Raw genomic sequence first — 20,548 nt, forward strand, 5'->3', positions numbered from 1 at the left:
TCAGGAGAGCAGTGACATCACTCCTGTAATATATGACACATCAGGAGGGCAGTGACGTAACTCCTGTAATATATGACACATCAGGAGAGCAGTGACATCACTCTTGTAATATATGACACATCAGGAGAGCAGTGACATCACTCCTGTATTATATGACACATCAGGAGAGCAGTGACATCACTCCTGTAATATATGACACATCAGGAGAGCAGTGACATCACTCCTGTAATATATGACACATCAGGAGAGCAGTGACATCACTCCTGTATTATATGACACATCAGGAGAGCAGTGACATCACTCCTGTAATATATGACATCAGGAGAGCAGTGACATCACTCCTGTAATATATGACACATCAGGAGAGCAGTGACATCACTCCTGTAATATATGACACATCAGGAGAGCAGTGACGTCACTCCTGTAATATATGACACATCAGGAGAGCAGTGACGTCACTCCTGTAATATATGACATCAGGAGAGCAGTGACATCACTCTGTAATATATGACACATCAGGAGAGCAGTGACATCACTCCTGTAATATATGACACATCAGGAGAGCAGTGACATCACTCTGTAATATATGACACATCAGGAGAGCAGTGACATCACTCCTGTAATATATGACATCAGGAGAGCAGTGACATCACTCTGTAATATATGACACATCAGGAGAGCAGTGACGTCACTCCTGTAATATATGACACATCAGGAGAGCAGTGACATCACTCCTGTATTATATGACACATCAGGAGAGCAGTGACATCACTCCTGTAATATATCACATCAGGAGAGCAGTGACGTCACTCCTGTAATATATGACACATCAGGAGAGCAGTGACATCACTCCTGTATTATATGACACATCAGGAGAGCAGTGACATCACTCCTGTAATATATGACATCAGGAGAGCAGTGACATCACTCCTGTAATATATGACACATCAGGAGAGCAGTGACATCACTCCTGTAATATATGACACATCAGGAGAGCAGTGACATCACTCCTGTAATATATGACACATCAGGAGAGCAGTGACGTCACTCCTGTAATATATGACATCAGGAGAGCAGTGACATCACTCCTGTAATATATGACACATCAGGAGAGCAGTGACATCACTCCTGTAATATATGACACATCAGGAGAGCAGTGACGTCACTCCTGTAATATATGACACATCAGGAGAGCAGTGACATCACTCCTGTAATATATGACATCAGGAGAGCAGTGACATCACTCTGTAATATATGACACATCAGGAGAGCAGTGACATCACTCCTGTAATATATGACACATCAGGAGAGCAGTGACATCACTCCTGTAATATATGACACATCAGAAGAGCAGTGACGTCACTCCTGTAATATATGACACATCAGGAGAGCAGTGACATCACTCCTGTAATATATGACATCAGGAGAGCAGTGACATCACTCCTGTATTATATGACACATCAGGAGAGCAGTGACATCACTCCTGTATTATATGACACATCAGGAGAGCAGTGACATCACTCCTGTAATATATGACACATCAGGAGAGCAGTGACGTCACTCCTGTAATATATGACACATCAGGAGAGCAGTGACGTCACTCCTGTAATATATGACATCAGGAGAGCAGTGACATCACTCTGTAATATATGACACATCAGGAGAGCAGTGACATCACTCTGTAATATATGACACATCAGGAGAGCAGTGACATCACTCTGTAATATATGACACATCAGGAGAGCAGTGACATCACTCCTGTAATATATGACATCAGGAGAGCAGTGACATCACTCCTGTAATATATGACACATCAGGAGAGCAGTGACATCACTCCTGTAATATATGACATCAGGAGAGCAGTGACATCACTCCTGTAATATATGACACATCAGAAGAGCAGTGACGTCACTCCTGTAATATATGACACATCAGGAGAGCAGTGACATCACTCCTGTAATATATGACACATCAGGAGAGCAGTGACATCACTCCTGTAATATATGACATCAGGAGAGCAGTGACATCACTCCTGTAATATATGACACATCAGAAGAGCAGTGACGTCACTCCTGTAATATATGACACATCAGGAGAGCAGTGACATCACTCTGTAATATATGAAACATCAGGAGAGCAGTGACATCACTCCTGTAATATATGACACATCAGGAGAGCAGTGACATCACTCCTGTAATATATGACACATCAGGAGAGCAGTGACATCACTCCTGTAATATATGACATCAGGAGAGCAGTGACGTCACTCCTGTAATATATGACACATCAGGAGAGCAGTGACATCACTCCTGTATTATATGACACATCAGGAGAGCAGTGACATCACTCCTGTATTATATGACACATCAGGTGAGCAGTGACATCACTCCTGTAATATATGACACATCAGGAGAGCAGTGACATCACTCCTGTAATATATGACACATCAGGAGGGCAGTGACGTCGCTTCTGTAATATATGACACATCAGGAGGGCAGTGACATCACTCCTGTAATATATGACATATCAGGAGAGCAGTGACGTCACTCCTGTAATATATGACACATCAGGAGAGCAGTGACATCACTCCTGTAATATATGACATCAGGAGAGCAGTGACGTCACTCCTGTAATATATGACACATCAGGAGAGCAGTGACATCACTCCTGTAATATATGACACATCAGGAGAGCAGTGACATCGCTCCTGTAATATATGACACATCAGGAGAGCAGTGACATCGCTCCTGTAATATATGACACATCAGGAGAGCAGTGACATCACTCCTGTAATATATGACACATCAGGAGGGCAGTGACATCACTCCTGTAATATATGACACATCAGGAGAGCAGTGACGTCACTCTGTAATATATGACACATCAGGAGAGCAGTGACATCACTCCTGTAATATATGACACATCAGGAGGGCAGTGACATCACTCCTGTATTATATGACACATCAGGAGAGCAGTGACGTCACTCCTGTAATATATGACATCAGGAGAGCAGTGACGTCACTGCTGTAATATATGACACATCAGGAGAGCAGTGACGTCACTCCTGTAATATATGACACATCAGGAGAGCAGTGACATCACTCCTGTAATATATGACACATCAGGAGAGCAGTGACATCACTCCTGTAATATATGACACATCAGGAGAGCAGTGACGTCACTCCTGTAATATATGACATCAGGAGAGCAGTGACGTCACTCCTGTAATATATGACACATCAGGAGAGCAATGTCATCACTCCTGTAATATATGACACATCAGGAGGGCAGTGACATCACTCCTGTAATATATGACATCAGGAGAGCAGTGACATCACTCTGTAATATATGACACATCAGGAGAGCAGTGACATCACTCCTGTAATATATGACATCAGGAGAGCAGTGACATCACTCTGTAATATATGACACATCAGGAGAGCAGTGACATCACTCTGTAATATATGACACATCAGGAGAGCAGTGACATCACTCCTGTAATATATGACACATCAGGAGAGCAGTGACATCGCTCCTGTAATATATGACACATCAGGAGAGCAGTGACATCGCTCCTGTAATATATGACACATCAGGAGAGCAGTGACATCACTCCTGTAATATATGACACATCAGGAGAGCAGTGACGTCACTCTGTAATATATGACACATCAGGAGAGCAGTGACATCACTCCTGTAATATATGACACATCAGGAGAGCAGTGACGTCACTCCTGTAATATATGACACATCAGGAGAGCAGTGACATCACTCTGTAATATATGACACATCAGGAGAGCAGTGACATCACTCCTGTAATATATGACATCAGGAGAGCAGTGACATCACTCTGTAATATATGACACATCAGGAGAGCAGTGACGTCACTCCTGTAATATATGACACATCAGGAGAGCAGTGACATCACTCCTGTATTATATGACACATCAGGAGAGCAGTGACATCACTCCTGTAATATATCACATCAGGAGAGCAGTGACGTCACTCCTGTAATATATGACACATCAGGAGAGCAGTGACATCACTCCTGTATTATATGACACATCAGGAGAGCAGTGACATCACTCCTGTAATATATGACATCAGGAGAGCAGTGACATCACTCCTGTAATATATGACACATCAGGAGAGCAGTGACATCACTCCTGTAATATATGACACATCAGGAGAGCAGTGACATCACTCCTGTAATATATGACACATCAGGAGAGCAGTGACGTCACTCCTGTAATATATGACATCAGGAGAGCAGTGACATCACTCCTGTAATATATGACACATCAGGAGAGCAGTGACATCACTCCTGTAATATATGACACATCAGGAGAGCAGTGACGTCACTCCTGTAATATATGACACATCAGGAGAGCAGTGACATCACTCCTGTAATATATGACATCAGGAGAGCAGGGACATCACTCTGTAATATATGACACATCAGGAGAGCAGTGACATCACTCCTGTAATATATGACACATCAGGAGAGCAGTGACATCACTCCTGTAATATATGACACATCAGGAGAGCAGTGACATCACTCCTGTAATATATGACACATCAGAAGAGCAGTGACGTCACTCCTGTAATATATGACACATCAGGAGAGCAGTGACATCACTCCTGTAATATATGACATCAGGAGAGCAGTGACATCACTCCTGTATTATATGACACATCAGGAGAGCAGTGACATCACTCCTGTATTATATGACACATCAGGAGAGCAGTGACATCACTCCTGTAATATATGACACATCAGGAGAGCAGTGACGTCACTCCTGTAATATATGACATCAGGAGAGCAGTGACATCACTCTGTAATATATGACACATCAGGAGAGCAGTGACATCACTCTGTAATATATGAAACATCAGGAGAGCAGTGACGTCACTCCTGTAATATATGACATCAGGAGAGCAGAGACATCACTCCTGTAATATATGACACATCAGGAGAGCAGTGACATCACTCCTGTAATATATGACATCAGGAGAGCAGTGACATCACTCCTGTAATATATGACACATCAGGAGAGCAGTGACATCACTCCTGTAATATGACATCAGGAGAGCAGTGACATCACTCCTGTAATATATGACACATCAGAAGAGCAGTGACGTCACTCCTGTAATATATGACACATCAGGAGAGCAGTGACATCACTCCTGTAATATATGACACATCAGGAGAGCAGTGACATCACTCCTGTAATATATGACATCAGGAGAGCAGTGACATCACTCCTGTAATATATGACACATCAGAAGAGCAGTGACGTCACTCCTGTAATATATGACACATCAGGAGAGCAGTGACATCACTCCTGTAATATATGACACATCAGGAGAGCAGTGACATCACTCCTGTAATATATGACATCAGGAGAGCAGTGACATCACTCTGTAATATATGACACATCAGGAGAGCAGTGACATCACTCCTGTAATATATGACACATCAGGAGAGCAGTGACATCACTCCTGTAATATATGACACATCAGGAGAGCAGTGACATCACTCCTGTAATATATGACATCAGGAGGGCAGTGACATCACTCCTGTAATATATGACACATCAGGAGAGCAGTGACATCACTCCTGTAATATATGACATCAGGAGAGCAGTGACGTCACTCCTGTAATATATGACACATCAGGAGAGCAGTGACATCACTCCTGTATTATATGACACATCAGGTGAGCAGTGACATCACTCCTGTAATATATGACACATCAGGAGAGCAGTGACATCACTCCTGTAATATATGACATCAGGAGAGCAGTGACATCACTCCTGTATTATATGACACATCAGGAGAGCAGTGACATCACTCCTGTATTATATGACACATCAGGTGAGCAGTGACATCACTCCTGTAATATATGACACATCAGGAGAGCAGTGACATCACTCCTGTAATATATGACACATCAGGAGGGCAGTGACGTCGCTTCTGTAATATATGACACATCAGGAGGGCAGTGACATCACTCCTGTAATATATGACATATCAGGAGAGCAGTGACGTCACTCCTGTAATATATGACACATCAGGAGAGCAGTGACATCACTCCTGTAATATATGACATCAGGAGGGCAGTGACGTCGCTCCTGTAATATATGACACATCAGGAGGGCAGTGACATCACTCCTGTAATATATGACACATCAGGAGGGCAGTGACGTCGCTTCTGTAATATATGACACATCAGGGGGCAGTGACATCACTCTGTAATATATGACATATCAGGAGAGCAGTGGACGTCACTCCTGTAATATATGACACATCAGGAGAGCAGTGACATCACTCCTGTACTATAATGACATCTATGACACATCAGGAGAGCAGTGACATCACTCCTGTAATATATGACACATCAGGAGGGCAGTGACATCACTCCTGTATTATATGACACATCAGGAGAGCAGTGACATCACTTCCTGTAATATATACACACATCAGGAGAGCAGTGACATCACTCCTGTAATATATGGACACGTCAGGAGAGCAGTGACGTCACTCCTGTAATATATGACACATCAGGAGAGCAGTGACATCACTCCTGTAATATATGACACATCAGGAGAGCAGTGACATCACTCCTGTAATATATGACACATCAGGAGAGCAGTGACATCACTCCTGTAATATATGACATCAGGAGAGCAGTGACATCACTCCTGTAATATATGACACATCAGGAGAGCAGTGACATCACTCCTGTAATATATGACATCAGGAGAGCAGTGACATCACTCCTGTAATATATGACACATCAGGAGGGCAGTGACATCACTCCTGTAATATATGACATCAGGAGAGCAGTGACATCACTCCTGTAATATATGACATCAGGAGGGCAGTGACATCACTCCTGTAATATATGACATCAGGAGAGCACTGACATCACTCCTCCCCCCGGAGTGAGATCGCAACTTTTTTTGCAGCGTTTTGTTTTTAAAAAAGTTGCAATGATGAATCTGGAGTGAAACTCATTACCATAACTGACCACACCCACTTCCCCGCCCACATTATAAAACTGGAGTGAGAGGTGTAATAATGCAGAAAGTTGCAAACTTTTGTTCGAGCGAGTGTCGTATTTATGTGACTTTTTGATGCCAGAAGTGACGATATGATAAGTCAGGGCCGGAGTGGGAGCCCCGGGTGGGAGGTGTCGGGTCCAATAGTCCAGAACGTCCCCTCTATCAATACTACCTGGTACCATGAGGTCAGTGTCAGCAGAGTCCAGTACAATGGACCCCGGGGGGGGAGGGGAATGTTACAGGGATCTGTACTGGACTACAACTATGGGAGTTACCTCCAACTGAGTGTGCATGCTGAGAGTTGTAGTTGCACAGCAGCTGGTGTGTGGAAGGTTGCTGAACCCTGCTTTATTATATGCAGTTAATTCCTGCTCACTCAGGTCACTGCCTGTGTCAGTCTGCACTGTGGCTCTGTCATTCCATTAATGAACCACTGAGCTCAGGATGAACAGCAGTGTAAGCAAATCTCATCCAAGTGCCGCCACCATCCTTATCAGAGGGGGGTCGGAGTACACACAGTCCGATGGCGGCGGCGTGTCCAGCGATAACGCTCTTCCAGATCTCGGGGAGGGATAGGACCGATTCTCACATTTCTCATGAACAAGCACTTAAAGGGACACTCCGCCCCTCCTCTTATTGAGACCCCTCCATGAGACCGCTCCCCGTAATGAGGCCCCTCCCCTAATGTGTGTCTATCGATTTCCTGAGGCTGATGATGAGAGATGTTTATAATAAGAGATGCGCAAATTTAAAAAAAATGTGATTTGTCCAGTTTGCTGAATCTTTTGAAAGAACTCGGTTCAATACGAATTTATTTGCGGCGAATTGTGTTAAAAAACGGCTATTTCCGGGCTGCAGAGAGCCTTATAAGGGGTGTAGAACACCGTGCCTTGCAGTAAGGCTACATGCACACGACCCCATGGGTTTTGCGGACCGCAAATTGTGGATCCGCAAAAAAAAAAGTATGACTTTCCTTTTTTTCTGCCGATCCATGGTAATAATGCCTGTAATAGGACATGTACTTTTTTTTTTGCAGGGCAACGGAACGGACATACTGATGCGGACAGTACACCGTGTGCTGTCCGCGTTTTTTACGGACCCATTGAAATGAATGGGTCCGCATCCTATCCGCAAGAAAAAAAACGGAACGGACACGGAAATAAACAAGGTTCGTGTGCATGTAGCCTAACACACGCATCGGGAGCCTGCTGTGGTAGTGAGTCCGTACGACACGCAGATGACGGGCGCCGCTCTGACAATCACTGCGCAAAACTGACCAAATAACTCAAGTGTGAACTCAGCCTTACAGGTCCATGTTAGCGCCAACTGAGTGACTGCTGCCGCCGTGGACCCGTGCGCCACTACTTCCCGGGCAGGTGGGCTCCTGCGGGCACGTTTGGCTGGGGACCTCCCCCTGCTGGCTCCCGGCCACACTAGTGACTTGCTGCCGCCGTCTTCTCCTGATGGTGAAGCCCCTTCTTCACCCAAGTGCGATTGGCTTCATCACCGAGTAGTGTCTGCACGTCACTGATGTCCTCCTCAATCGTCTCTGGGTCTGACCGCTCGCAACTCCAGCTCCCGCGCCACTCTCCTCGTCACTACTTGCCCGCCTAGCGGAGGAAGCGGCGGATGTCTCCTCCACATCTTGGCTGGGCAGTAGCCGCTGACTGTCCTCTAGTAGCTCGTCCTCGCTGTACGGTGGGGCTGAGCCCGCAGCGTATAATACTTCTCTGCCTGAGGGAACAGAGAAGGACAGAGGCAGGGTGAGGGCAGGTGAGGGCACAGGGCCTGCTCCCGGGCCGTGCCCACTAAGGGTGGTGTCTGAGGAACCCACCGACTCTTGGAGTCAACCATTCAAGAACCGCTGGGTTGCTGGTCAAGACACGACCGCTAGATGACACCGGGAGCTCAGGCCTCTCGAAGTGACCTCTGCGGCCACGGCCTTTACTCTGCTGTGACCTCTGCGACCACGGCCCCTTACTCTGCTGCGACCTCGGCCCTTACTCTGCTGGGACCTCTGCGGCCACGGCCCTTACTCTGCTGCGACCTCTGCGGCCACGGCCCCTTACTCTGCTGCGACCTCTGCGGCCACGGCCCTTACTCTGCTGCGACCTCTGCGGCGACGGCCCTTACTCTGCTGCGACCTCTGCGGCGAAGGCCCTTACTCTGCTGCGACCTCTGCAGCCACGGCCCTTACTCTGCTGCGACCTCTGCGGCCACGGCGCTTACTCTGCTGCGACCTCTGCGGCCACGGCCCTTACTCTGCTGCGACCTCTGCGGCCACGGCTCTTACTCTGCTGCGACCTCTGCGGCCACGGCCCTTACTCTGCTGCGACCTCTGCGGCCACGACTCTTACTCTGCTGCGACCTCTGCGGCCACGGCCCTTACTCTGCTGCGACCTCTGCGGCCATGGCCCTTACTCTGCTGCGACCTCTGCGGCCACGGCCCCTTACTCTGCTGCGACCTCTGCGGCCACGGCCCTTACTCTGCTGCGACCTCTGCAGCCACGGCCCTTACTCTGCTGCGACCTCTGCAGCCACGGCCCTTACTCTGCTGCGACCTCTGCGGCCACGGCCCCTTACTCTACTGCGACCACGGCCCTTACTCTGCTGCGACCTCTGCGGCCACGGCCCCTTACTCTGCTGCGACCTCTGCGGCCACGGCCCTTACTCTGCTGCGACCTCTGCAGCCACGGCCCTTACTCTGCTGCGACCTCTGCAGCCACGGCCCTTACTCTGCTGCGACCTCTGCGGCCACGGCCCCTTACTCTACTGCGACCACGGCCCTTACTCTGCTGCGACCTCTGCGGCCACGGCCCCTTACTCTGCTGCGACCTCTGCGGCCACGGCCCTTACTCTGTGCAGGGCCGGCCACTTCTCTGTCTGACATTCTGTTAGATCAAATACATAAATAAAAAGGAAATTAAAACACCACAAAAAAGTCTGTAATTTTCTCACTTCACCGCACGACTAATAAGCCCTTTTTTCCCACTAATACAAGTAAAAAAAACTGCTTTAGAACAGAAAACTGCACCGCACAAGAGGTAGAAATATTCCCCTGTAATAACCCTGCTAATGCCGGTGCCCCCCAATAACAAGGGCGGTTTGCTGGAATTACAGAGCTGTATACTGCAGTGTGGATGCGCAGTCAGTGCAGCAGGGTGTAATAGGATTGTTCCTGTTCCCCCGACTGAGCCCTGTGCTACATAAATGCTGTGGATGATTCCTCCCGATCCTTTTCCTGAACTGCTATACAGAAAAATAAAAGTTTTAAACTCTTTTCTCGCACTGTCCCTAGCGCCTCTCCCTGCACTAAGTGCACTGGCAATGGCAGAATCCAAGATGGCTGCTGAGGCTATTTACAGGGCTGTGACATCACAGGGCTGGCTGCTGATTGGCTGCATGCATGGCATTATGGGTGATCCCGCCTTCCCAGAGTTCCTTGCTCCATGTCCTCACACGTGCAGCAGCCATTTTAGGGAAAAATTGTGATTCGTTACCACGAAGCTTGAGGAAATTCGGATTCGGTGCGAATCAAATTTTTCCTGAAATTCTGATCCAATTCCACTTCGTCAACTTCGATTCGCTCAACTCTATTTATAATCATGTCCCCATGGGCGGAGCCAATCAGAGCAAGCAGAGCTGCAGTGTAAAGCATGGGGGAGGCCACTGAACTGCCTCAAATAAGGTGTAGAGTCTAAAAGGCGGTATCTTACAGAAGGCGGTATCTGCCTGCGCCAGTCAACCAAAGTGCAGAGAACAAAAGTTGGTCAAAGTTCGGGGGGGCATCACACCTCTGCCACATAAGCCTGGTACAGATTTGTGCACTAGGTGGCGCTGTGATTTACATGACGCCCCATTATTGAGCTCAGAGGGAGAAGCTTTTATTTCAAACTTTTTTTTTATTTCCATAAGATTTCTTTATGCCATAAACACCTCTTTCCCAATAGACAGGAGGTCTCGGGATCTATGCTTGCTGTCATTGAATGGGGACATTCTTGTTTATGTCCAGGGACTGAAAACAGAGAGAAAACTTCTCTCATACAATGTATGAATTCAAGACAACACATCAGCAGCTCGGTTCCACTTCGTTACAATGTATCAGTGCAGGGACAATGTCCGGAGTATTGCTTCTGTCTTTAGAAGGGGGGAGTAGTTGAGGTTTCATCCCGCTGGAGAGGTGGAGGAGGCCGAGTAGGATGCCTCGCGTGCGGCCTCAGAGAATGCAGCGGAACGTCAGGGTGGAGCCCTCCATCCTCCGCCGATACTCCTCATCGAAAATCTTATTCTGAGACTCGGTGAAGTGATTCATCCAGTCGGCAACTTGCCCTAAAATAGGATGAAGATGGGTTATCACTCATACAGGGGCGGGGGCTGTGGGGTATACGGGCGGCGGGGCACAGGGGCGGGGGCTGTGGGGTATACGGGAGGCGGGGCACAGGGGCGGGGGCTGTGGGGTATACGAGCAGCGGGGCATAGGGGCGGGGGCTGTGGGGTATACGGGTGGCGGGGCACAGGGGCGGGGGCTGTGGGGTATACGGGCGGCGGGGCACAGGGGCGGGGGCTGTGGGGTATACGGGCGGCGGGGCTCAGGGGCGGGGGCTGTGGGGTATACGGGCGGCGGGGCACAGGGGCGGTGGGCTCTACAGGCAGTCAGTCTCCACCTTCATCCACCACTGATGATGAATGGACAAGACCAGAAAAATCACAGCATGCCACAAAGTGAGCTGACCTTCAACTGCTGTGTGCTGGCCTCTAGTGGCCGCTATGTGAACTGCGCACCTTTCCTCATGAAGGGGGACAGCGTCTGGTCCAGCACGCTGGAGGGCATGCTGGAGTAGTTGGCCATCGGGTTCTCCTTCATGGCGCTGAAGGAGGTGTGCTGGTAGATCTTCTCCACGGCGTCTTCAGGCAGCTCCTTCCCTAAGAATCTCATCACCTTCCTGATCTCCCTCTTGGGGTCCTGCGGAGAAAGCGACAATCACTGATGGTCCTGCGGCAGGTTGTCCCCCGCTACCTTCCTCTGGTGTCCGCCGCGGCCTCACCTCCTTCATGTCTTCATAGAACACGTACAGGACGTCGTGCTTGTCTCTGGCCGTCCACCATCCAAGGACGTGGTCGAACCAGCTCCCCCAGGCCACTGTCAGGAGAAGGCCGGGACGTTAGCCGCTGCCAGTCTGCTGCCCCCTGCTGGTGCCGCTGCCAGTCTGCTGCCCCCTGCTGGTGCCGCTGCCAGTCTGCTGCCCCCTGCTGGTGCCGCTTTCATGCATTGTAGGAGATGCAGTGTTTGCATCAGGCAGCGCAGAGCGGGAGAGCACTACAACTCCCATCATGCATCGTGTCAGTATCAGGCGCGACCACGAATGCAGCTCTGGAGTAAAGTAAAGCTGCCCAGCAGTGACTGCAGGTGTAACGTGCTCACCCACCATCGCCCTTCAGAAACTTCTGCACATATTCATCCCACGTCCCGGGGTCCGGCTGCGTCTTGTTCATCTTATCAAAGAAGTAATACGAAACCGCGTTGTCCTTAGCGTTACGAGCGACGTAGATCGTCTGAAACAAGAGAGGTCACTGTTATGGGGGCACTGTGGATGTCACTGTTATGGGGGCGCTGTGGAGGTTACCGTTATGGGGGCGCTGTGGATGTCGCTGTTATGGGGGCGCTGTGGAGGTCACTGTTATGGGGGCACTGTGGATGTCACTGTTATGGGGGCACTGTGGATGTCACTGTTATGGGGGGGCACTGTGGATGTCACTGTTATGGGGGCACTGTGGATGTCACTGTTATGGGGCACTGTGGATGTCACTGTTATGGGGGCACTGTGGAGGTCACTGTTATGGGGGCACTGTGGATGTCACTGTTATGGGGGCACTGTGGATGTCACTGTTATGGGGGCACTGTGGATGTCACTGTTATGGGGGCACTGTGGAGGTCACTGTTATGGGGGCGCTGTTGGAGGTCACTGTTATGGGGGCACTGTGGAGGGTCACTGTTATGGGGGCACTGTGGGAGGTCACTGTTATGGGGGCACTGTGGAGGTCACTGTTATGGGGGCACTGTGGAGGTCACTGTTATGGGGCGCTGTGGAGGTCACTGTTATGGGGGCGCTGTGGAGGTCACTGTTATGGGGGCACTGTGGGGGTCACTGTTATGGGGGCAGCTGTGGAGGTCACTGTTATGGGGGCACTGTGGAGGTCACTGTTATGGGGGCACTGTGGAGGTCACTGTTATGGGGGCACTGTGGATGTCACTGTTATGGGGGCACTGTGGAGGTCACTGTTATGGGGGCACTGTGGAGGTCACTGTTATGGGGGCGACTGTGGAGGTCACTGTTATGGGGGCGCTGTGGAGGTCACTGTTATGGGGGCGACTTGTGGATGTCACTGTTTATGGGGCACTGTGGATGTCACTGTTATGGACACTGTGGATGTCACTGTTATAGGGCACTGTAGATGTCCCGTTATGGGGGCACTGTGGGGTCACCGTTATGGGGGCACTGTGGAGGTCACCGTTATGGGGGCGCTGTGGATGTCACTGTTATGGGGCGCTGTGGAGGTCACTGTTATGGGGGCGCTGTGGAGGGTCACTGTTATGGGGGCACTGTGGAGGTCACTGTTATGGGGGCACTGTGGATGTCACTGTTATGGGGGCCTGTGGATGTCACCGTTATGGGGGCACTGTGGATGTCACCGTTATGGGGGGCACTGTGGATGTCACCGTTATGGGGGCACTGTGGATGTCCCTGTTATAGGGGGCACTGTAGATTCACTGTTATGGGGGCCTGTGGAGGTCACTGTTATGGGGGCGCTGTGGATGTCACTGTTATGGGGGCACTGTGGATGTCACTGTTATGGGTGCACTGTGGATGTCACTGTTATGGGGGCACTGTGGATGTCACTGTTATGGGGGCGCTGTGGATGTCACTGTTATGGGGCGCTGTGGATGTCACTGTTATGGGGGCACTGTGGATGTCACTGTTATGGGGCACTGTGGAGTCACTGTTATGGGGCACTGTGGAGTCACTGTTATGGGGGCACTGTGGATGTCACTGTTATGGGGGTGTGGATGTCACTGTTATGGGGGCACTGTGGATGTCACTGTTATGGGGGCACTGTGGAGTCACTGTTATGGGGGCGCTGTGGATGTCACTGTTATGGGGCACTGTGGATGTCACTGTTATGGGGCACTGTGGATGTCACTGTTATGGGGCACTGTGGATGTCACTGTTATGGGCACTGTGTCACTGTTATGGGGCACTGTTCACTGTGGCACTGTTATGGGCATGGCACTGTGTGTCACTGTTATGGGGGCACTGTGGATGTCACTGTTATGGGGGCACTGTGGAGGTCACTGTTATGGGGGCACTGTGGAGTCACTGTTATGGGGCACTGTGGATGTCACTGTTATGGGGCACTGGTGGATGTCACTGTTATGGGGGCACTGTGGAATGTCACTGTTATGGGGCACTGTGGAGGTCAATGTTATGGGGGCACTGTGGAGTCACTGTTATGGGGCACTGTGGATGCACTGTTATGGGGCGCTGTGGAGGTCACTGTTATGGGGCACTGTGGATGTCACTGTTATGGGGGCACTGTGGATGTCACTGTTATGGGGGCACTGTGGATGTCACTGTTAGGGGGGGTGCTGTGGATGTCACTGTTATGGGGGGCACTGTGGATGTCACTGTTATGGGGGCACTGTGGAGGTCCTGTTATGGGGGCGCTGTGGATGTCACTGTTATGGGGGCAATGTGGTGTCACTGTTATGGGGGGCACTGTGTATGTCACTGTTATGGGGGCACTGTGGATGTCACTGTTATGGGGGCCTGTGGATGTCACTGTTATGGGGCACTGTGGATGTCACTGTTATGGGGGCACTGTGGAGGTCACTATTATGGGGGCACTGTGGATGTCACTGTTATGGGGGCACTGTGGATGTCACTGTTAGGGGGGACTGTGGATGTCACTGTTATGGGGGGCACTGTGGAGGTCACTTATATGGGGCACTGTGGATGTCACTGTTATGGGGGCACTGTGGAGGTCACTGTTATGGGGGCACTGTGGAGGTCACTGTTATGGGGCACTGTGGATGTCACTGTTATGGGGCACTGTGGAGGTCACTGTTATGGGGGCACTGTGGAGGTCACTGTTATGGGGGCACTGTGGAGGTCACTGTTATGGGGGCACTGTGGAGGTCACTGTTATGGGGGCACTGTGGATGTCACTGTTATGGGGGCACTGTGGATTCACTGTTATGGGGGCACTGTGGATGTCACTGTTATGGGGGCACTGTGGATGTCACTGTTATGGGGGCACTGTGGAGGTCACTGTTATGAGGGGCACTGTGGATGTCACTGTTATGGGGGCACTGTGGATGTCACTGTGTATGGGGGGCACTGTTGAGGTCACTGTTATGGGGCACTGTGGATGGTCACTGTTATGGGGGCACTGTGGAGGTCACTGTTATGGGGGCACTGTGGATGACACTGTTATGGGGCACTGTGGATGTCACTGTTATGGGGGCACTGTGGATGTCACTGTTATGGGGCACTGTGGATGTCACTGTTATGGGGGCACTGTGGAGTCACTGTTATGGGGCACTGTGGATGTCACTGTTATGGGGGCACTGTGGATGTCACTGTTATGGGGCACTGTGGAGTCACTGTTATGGGGGCACTGTGGATGGCACTGTTATGGGGGCACTGTGGAGTCACTGTTATGGGGGCACTGTGGAGTCACTGTTATGGGGGCACTGTGGATGTCACTGTTATGGGGGCACTGTGGATGTCACTGTTATGGGGCACTGTGGATGTCACTGTTATGGGGGCTGTGGATGTCACTGTTATGGGGCACTGTGGATGTCACTGTTATGGGGCACTGTGGATGTCACTGTTATGGGGCACTGTGGATGTCACTGTTATGGGGCACTGTGGATGTCACTGTTATGGGGCACTGTGGATGTCACTGTTATGGGGGCACTGTGGAGTCACTGTTATGGGGCACTGTGGATGTCACTGTTATGGGGGCACTGTGGATGTCACTGTTATGGGGGACTGTGGATGTCACTGTTATGGGGGCACTGTGGATGTCACTGTTATGGGGGCACTGTGGATGTCACTGTTATGGGGCACTGTGGATGTCACTGTTATGGGGCACTGTGGATGTCACTGTTATGGGGACTGTGGATGTCACTGTTATGGGGGCACTGTGGATGTCACTGTTATGGGGGCATGTGGATGTCACTGTTATGGGGCACTGTGGATGTCACTGTTATGGGGGCACTGTGGATGTCACTGTTATGGGGCACTGTGGATGTCACTGTTATGGGGGCACTGTGGATGTCACTGTTATGGGGGCACTGTGGATGTCACTGTTATGGGGTTGGATGTCACTGTTATGGGGGCACTGTGGATGTCACTGTATGGGGTTGTGGATGTCACTGTTATGGGGGTATGTGGAGTCACTGTTATGGGGGCACTGTGGATGTCACTGTTATGGGGGTATGTGGAGTCACTGTTATGGGGCACTGTGGATGTCACTGTTATGGGGCACTGTGGATGTCACTGTATGGGGGATGTGGATGTCACTGTTATGGGGCACTGTGGATGTCACTGTATGGGGATGTGGATGTCACTGTTATGGGGCACTGTGGATGTCACTGTTATGGGGGCACTGTGGATGTCACTGTTATGGGGGCACTGTGGATGTCACTGTTATGGGGGCACTGTGATGTCACTGTTATGGGGGCACTGTGGATGTCACTGTATGGGGATGTGGAGTCACTGTTATGGGGGCACTGTGGATGTCACTGTTATGGGGGCACTGTGGATGTCACTGTATGGGGGGTGTGGATGTCACTGTTATGGGGGCACTGTGGATGTCACTGTATTGGGGGAATTGTGGATGTCACTGTTATGGGGCACTGTGGATGTCACTGTTATGGGGGCACTGTGGATGTCACTGTATTGGGGGCACTGTGGATGTCACTGTTATGGGGGCACTGTGGATGTCGCTGTTATGGGGGCACTGTGGATGTCACTGTATTGGGGGTATTGTGGATGTCACTGTTATGGGGGCACTGAGGATGTCACTGTTATGGGGGCACTGTGGATGTCGCTGTTATGGGGGCACTGTGGATGTCACCGTTATGGGGGCGCTGTGTTACATGTGACACTTTGCACCCACCTTACACTTCTGCTCCCAGAAGGACTGGGGCACCAGATCATACGGCAGATGGGTCTTCACCAGTCGGGGGGACGGGGTCTCCTCCAACATGTCAATGCCTATAGAAAAATAAGTCATCAATTCTAGACATAAACTCTAGTCACATCCGGAGCTGCATTCATTATTCTGCTTTTTTCCCTATTGACTAATAGGTCGCAGGGCTTCAATTTCACGGCTTCCCTCCTCGGTTGATACAGAGCGTGACCTGCTGTGGTGCATTATGGGAGATTGTACAGTAAGTGGTCAGTGAAAGAAGACGAACTACAAGTCCCACAATGCATTGCAGCAGGATTTTAGGATTATAACCAGCATTTAGCAGAATTGTGAATGCAGCTCTGGATACGACCGGCGTACGTGTCACAAGTACAGCTGGGAACCCCGGGTTATTCGGTGCCCACCAGAGGCGCCACCACCCAGGTCACTGTGTACCTACCGGACGGCACCGGGGGAGGGGAGCAGATCTCCAGGAAGGGGGAGCGGACATGTGTGGGGCCCCGTCTGGTCTTCTCCACTTCCCCGTCATTCATTATGGAGTCGATGATCTCCTGCATCCACGTGGTCCCTGGAAGAACCGGAATGTCACAGAGCAGCGGGTGATCCGTCAACGTAACCCCATCCTCCGCCTGAAGGGGGCGCTCCAGTCTAACGCACGCTAAGGCTACTTTCACACCTGTGTTAGGTGCGGATCCGTCTGGTATCTGCACAGACAGATCCGCACCTATAAATGCAAACGAATGTATACGTTCAGTTCGGATCCGTCTGCATAACAGCGTTTTCAGATCTGAGTTTTCACGATTGTGAAAACTCAGATCCGACAGTATATTCTAACACAGAGGCGTTCCCATGGTGATGGGGACGCTTCAAGTTACAATATACTACAAACTGTGTACATGACTCCCCCCTGCTGCCTGGCAGCACCCGATCTCTTACAAGGGGCTGTGATCCGCACAATTAACCCCTCAAGTGCCGCACCTGAGGGGTTAATTGTGCGCCTCTCAGCCCCCTGATCGGGTGCTGCCAGGCAGCAGGAGCCAGACCCCCTCCCTCCCCAGTATTAAAAGCATTGAAAGCCAGTGCTGCCCCCCCCCTCCCTTGTATTACATTCATTGGTGGCCAGTGCGGCCCCCCCTCCCCTGTATTACATTCATTGGTGGCCAGTGCGGCCCCCCCTCCTCCCATGTATTACATTCATTGGTGGCCAGTGCGGCCCCCCCTCCCCTGTATTACATTCATTGGTGGCCAGTGCGGCCCCCCTCCTCCCATGTATTACATTCATTGGTGGCCAGTGCGGCCCCCCCTCCCCTGTATTACATTCATTGGTGGCCAGTGCGGCCCCCCCTCCCCTGTATTACATTCATTGGTGGCCTGTGCGGCCCCCCCTCCCATGTATTACATTCATTGGTGGCCAGTGCGGCCCCCCCCTCCCATGTATTACATTCATTGGTGGTCAGTGCGGCCCCCCCCTCCCCTGTATTACATTCATTGGTGGCCAGTGCGACCTCCCCTCCCTCCCCAGTATTAAAAGCATTGGTGGCAGTGGACACAGGCTAACAACCCCCCCCCCATTATTGGTGGCAGCGGAGCAGCATTTCTGATCGAAGTCCCAGTTTAATCGCTGGGGCTTCGATCGGTTACCATGGCAGCCAGGACGCTACTGCAGTCCTGGCTGCCATGGTTACTTAGCTTATACTTACCTGCGCTCTTCCTACTGGTAAGTGACAGGTCTGTGCGATGTGCCGCACAGACCTGTCACTTACCAGTAGGAGGAGCGCCGGCCGTCGAGCAGACAGCGCAGGTAAGTATAAGCTAAGTAACCATGGCAGCCAGGACTGCAGTAGCGTCCTGGCTGCCATGGTAACCGATCGGAGCCCCAGCGATTAAACTGGGACTCCGATCGGAAATGCCGCTCCGCTGCCACCAATAATGGGGGGGGGGGGGAGGGGGGTTGTTAGCCTGTGGTCACTGCCACCAATGCTTTTAATACTGGGGAGGGAGGGGGTCTGGCCCCTGCTGCCTGGCAGCACCCGATCAGGGGGCTGAGAGCCGCACAATTGACCCCTCAGGTGCAGCACCTGAGGGGTTAATAGTGCTGATCACGACCCCCTATAAGAGATCGGGTACTGCCAGGCAGCAGGGGGGAGTCATGTACACAGTTCGTAGTATATTCTAACTTGAAGCGTCCCCATCACTATGGGAACGCCTCTGTGTTAGAAATACTGTCGGATCTGAGTTTTCACGATCTAACTCAAATCCGATAGAATATTCTAACATAGAGGCGTTCCCATAGTGATGGGGACGCTTCAAGTTAAAATATACCATCGGATTGGAGAAAACTCCAATCCGATGGTATATTTATAGGGACTCCTGACTTTACATTGAAAGTCAATGGGGGACGGATCCGTTTGCAATTGCACCATATTGTGTCAACGTCAAACGGATCCGTCCCCATTGACTTGCATTGTAATTCAGGACGGATCCGTTTGGCTCCGCACGGCCAGGCGGACACCAAAACGCTGCAAGCTGCCTCCAGAGCGGAACGGAGCCAAACTGATGCATTCTGAGCGGATCCTTATCCATTCAAAATGCATTGGGGATGAACGGATCTCACAAGCAGAACCCCAAACGCAAGTGTGAAAGTAGCCTAATATAACTGGGTTTCAATACCTCACTGTTTTCAAGATGTCTGCTTGCTGTCAATGAATGGAAGCAGTCCATTTTACATCTAGGGGCTGAAACCCCATTCAAACCTTAAACTTTTGCTACTGAGGGTTTGTTACAGTGTATCCGGCCTAGACAATCCGCTGTGAGGTAAACCTCCAGACTGATACATTGTAACAAACAGTAGAGGTTTGTGCCGCTGATGGGTTGTCTGGACTGACACACTGTAACAAACCCTTGTGATGGCGCAGGCAGCGGCCATCGTGGCGGTTACCTGCTTTGGGGTAGGTGGCGATCAGGAGGTCGTCCGGCCGGGCCTGGAATTTCTCGATTTTCTCCCAGGAAGTTGCGATCGGTTGCATGAGGGGAACGCCATGGACTGGGATCAGGGGGAACCTGTAGAACGTGCCCTCGGGGACCTGCTGCAGGATGTCCGAGTAATCCGGGGAGACGGCCTGCAGGGGGCGACAGCGGGTCTTCACTCCTCAGTAGTAGGATCAGTCCCTGCAGGTGTCACCCAGCTTTCCCAGGAACAGATAAGTCACAGCTACATAGGAATGCTCAGCTCTCATCGCCACCTGGTGGCCCTTGTCTTCTTC

At 50.8% G+C, this 20,548-nt stretch overlaps 1 protein-coding gene across 2 annotated transcripts in view; it reads right to left on the reverse strand.

The window, feature by feature from the left end:
• Nucleotides 1-10,933: 10,933 nt before the first annotated feature.
• The window catches only part of LOC122944397 (sulfotransferase 1C1-like), a 33,052-nt gene continuing 23,437 nt past the window's right edge, over nt 10,934-20,548 (reverse strand). The window contains exons 2-8 of one of the 2 annotated variants that reach the window (XM_044302605.1): nt 20,224-20,404; nt 17,725-17,853; nt 17,253-17,350; nt 12,494-12,620; nt 12,113-12,207; nt 11,850-12,030; nt 10,934-11,396 (exon numbers count right to left, since the gene is read on the reverse strand). In XM_044302605.1, the coding sequence (XP_044158540.1) occupies nt 11,284-11,396; nt 11,850-12,030; nt 12,113-12,207; nt 12,494-12,620; nt 17,253-17,350; nt 17,725-17,853; nt 20,224-20,404 (924 nt within the window). In that variant the 3' untranslated portion in view covers nt 10,934-11,283. The remainder of the gene's footprint in view (nt 11,397-11,849; nt 12,031-12,112; nt 12,208-12,493; nt 12,621-17,252; nt 17,351-17,724; nt 17,854-20,223; nt 20,405-20,548) is intronic. The other variant, XM_044302607.1, reaches the window with a different exon arrangement.

This window comes from Bufo gargarizans, chromosome 8 (genome assembly GCF_014858855.1).
Source record: "Bufo gargarizans isolate SCDJY-AF-19 chromosome 8, ASM1485885v1, whole genome shotgun sequence".
In the NCBI taxonomy this organism is placed as follows: domain Eukaryota; kingdom Metazoa; phylum Chordata; class Amphibia; order Anura; family Bufonidae; genus Bufo; species Bufo gargarizans.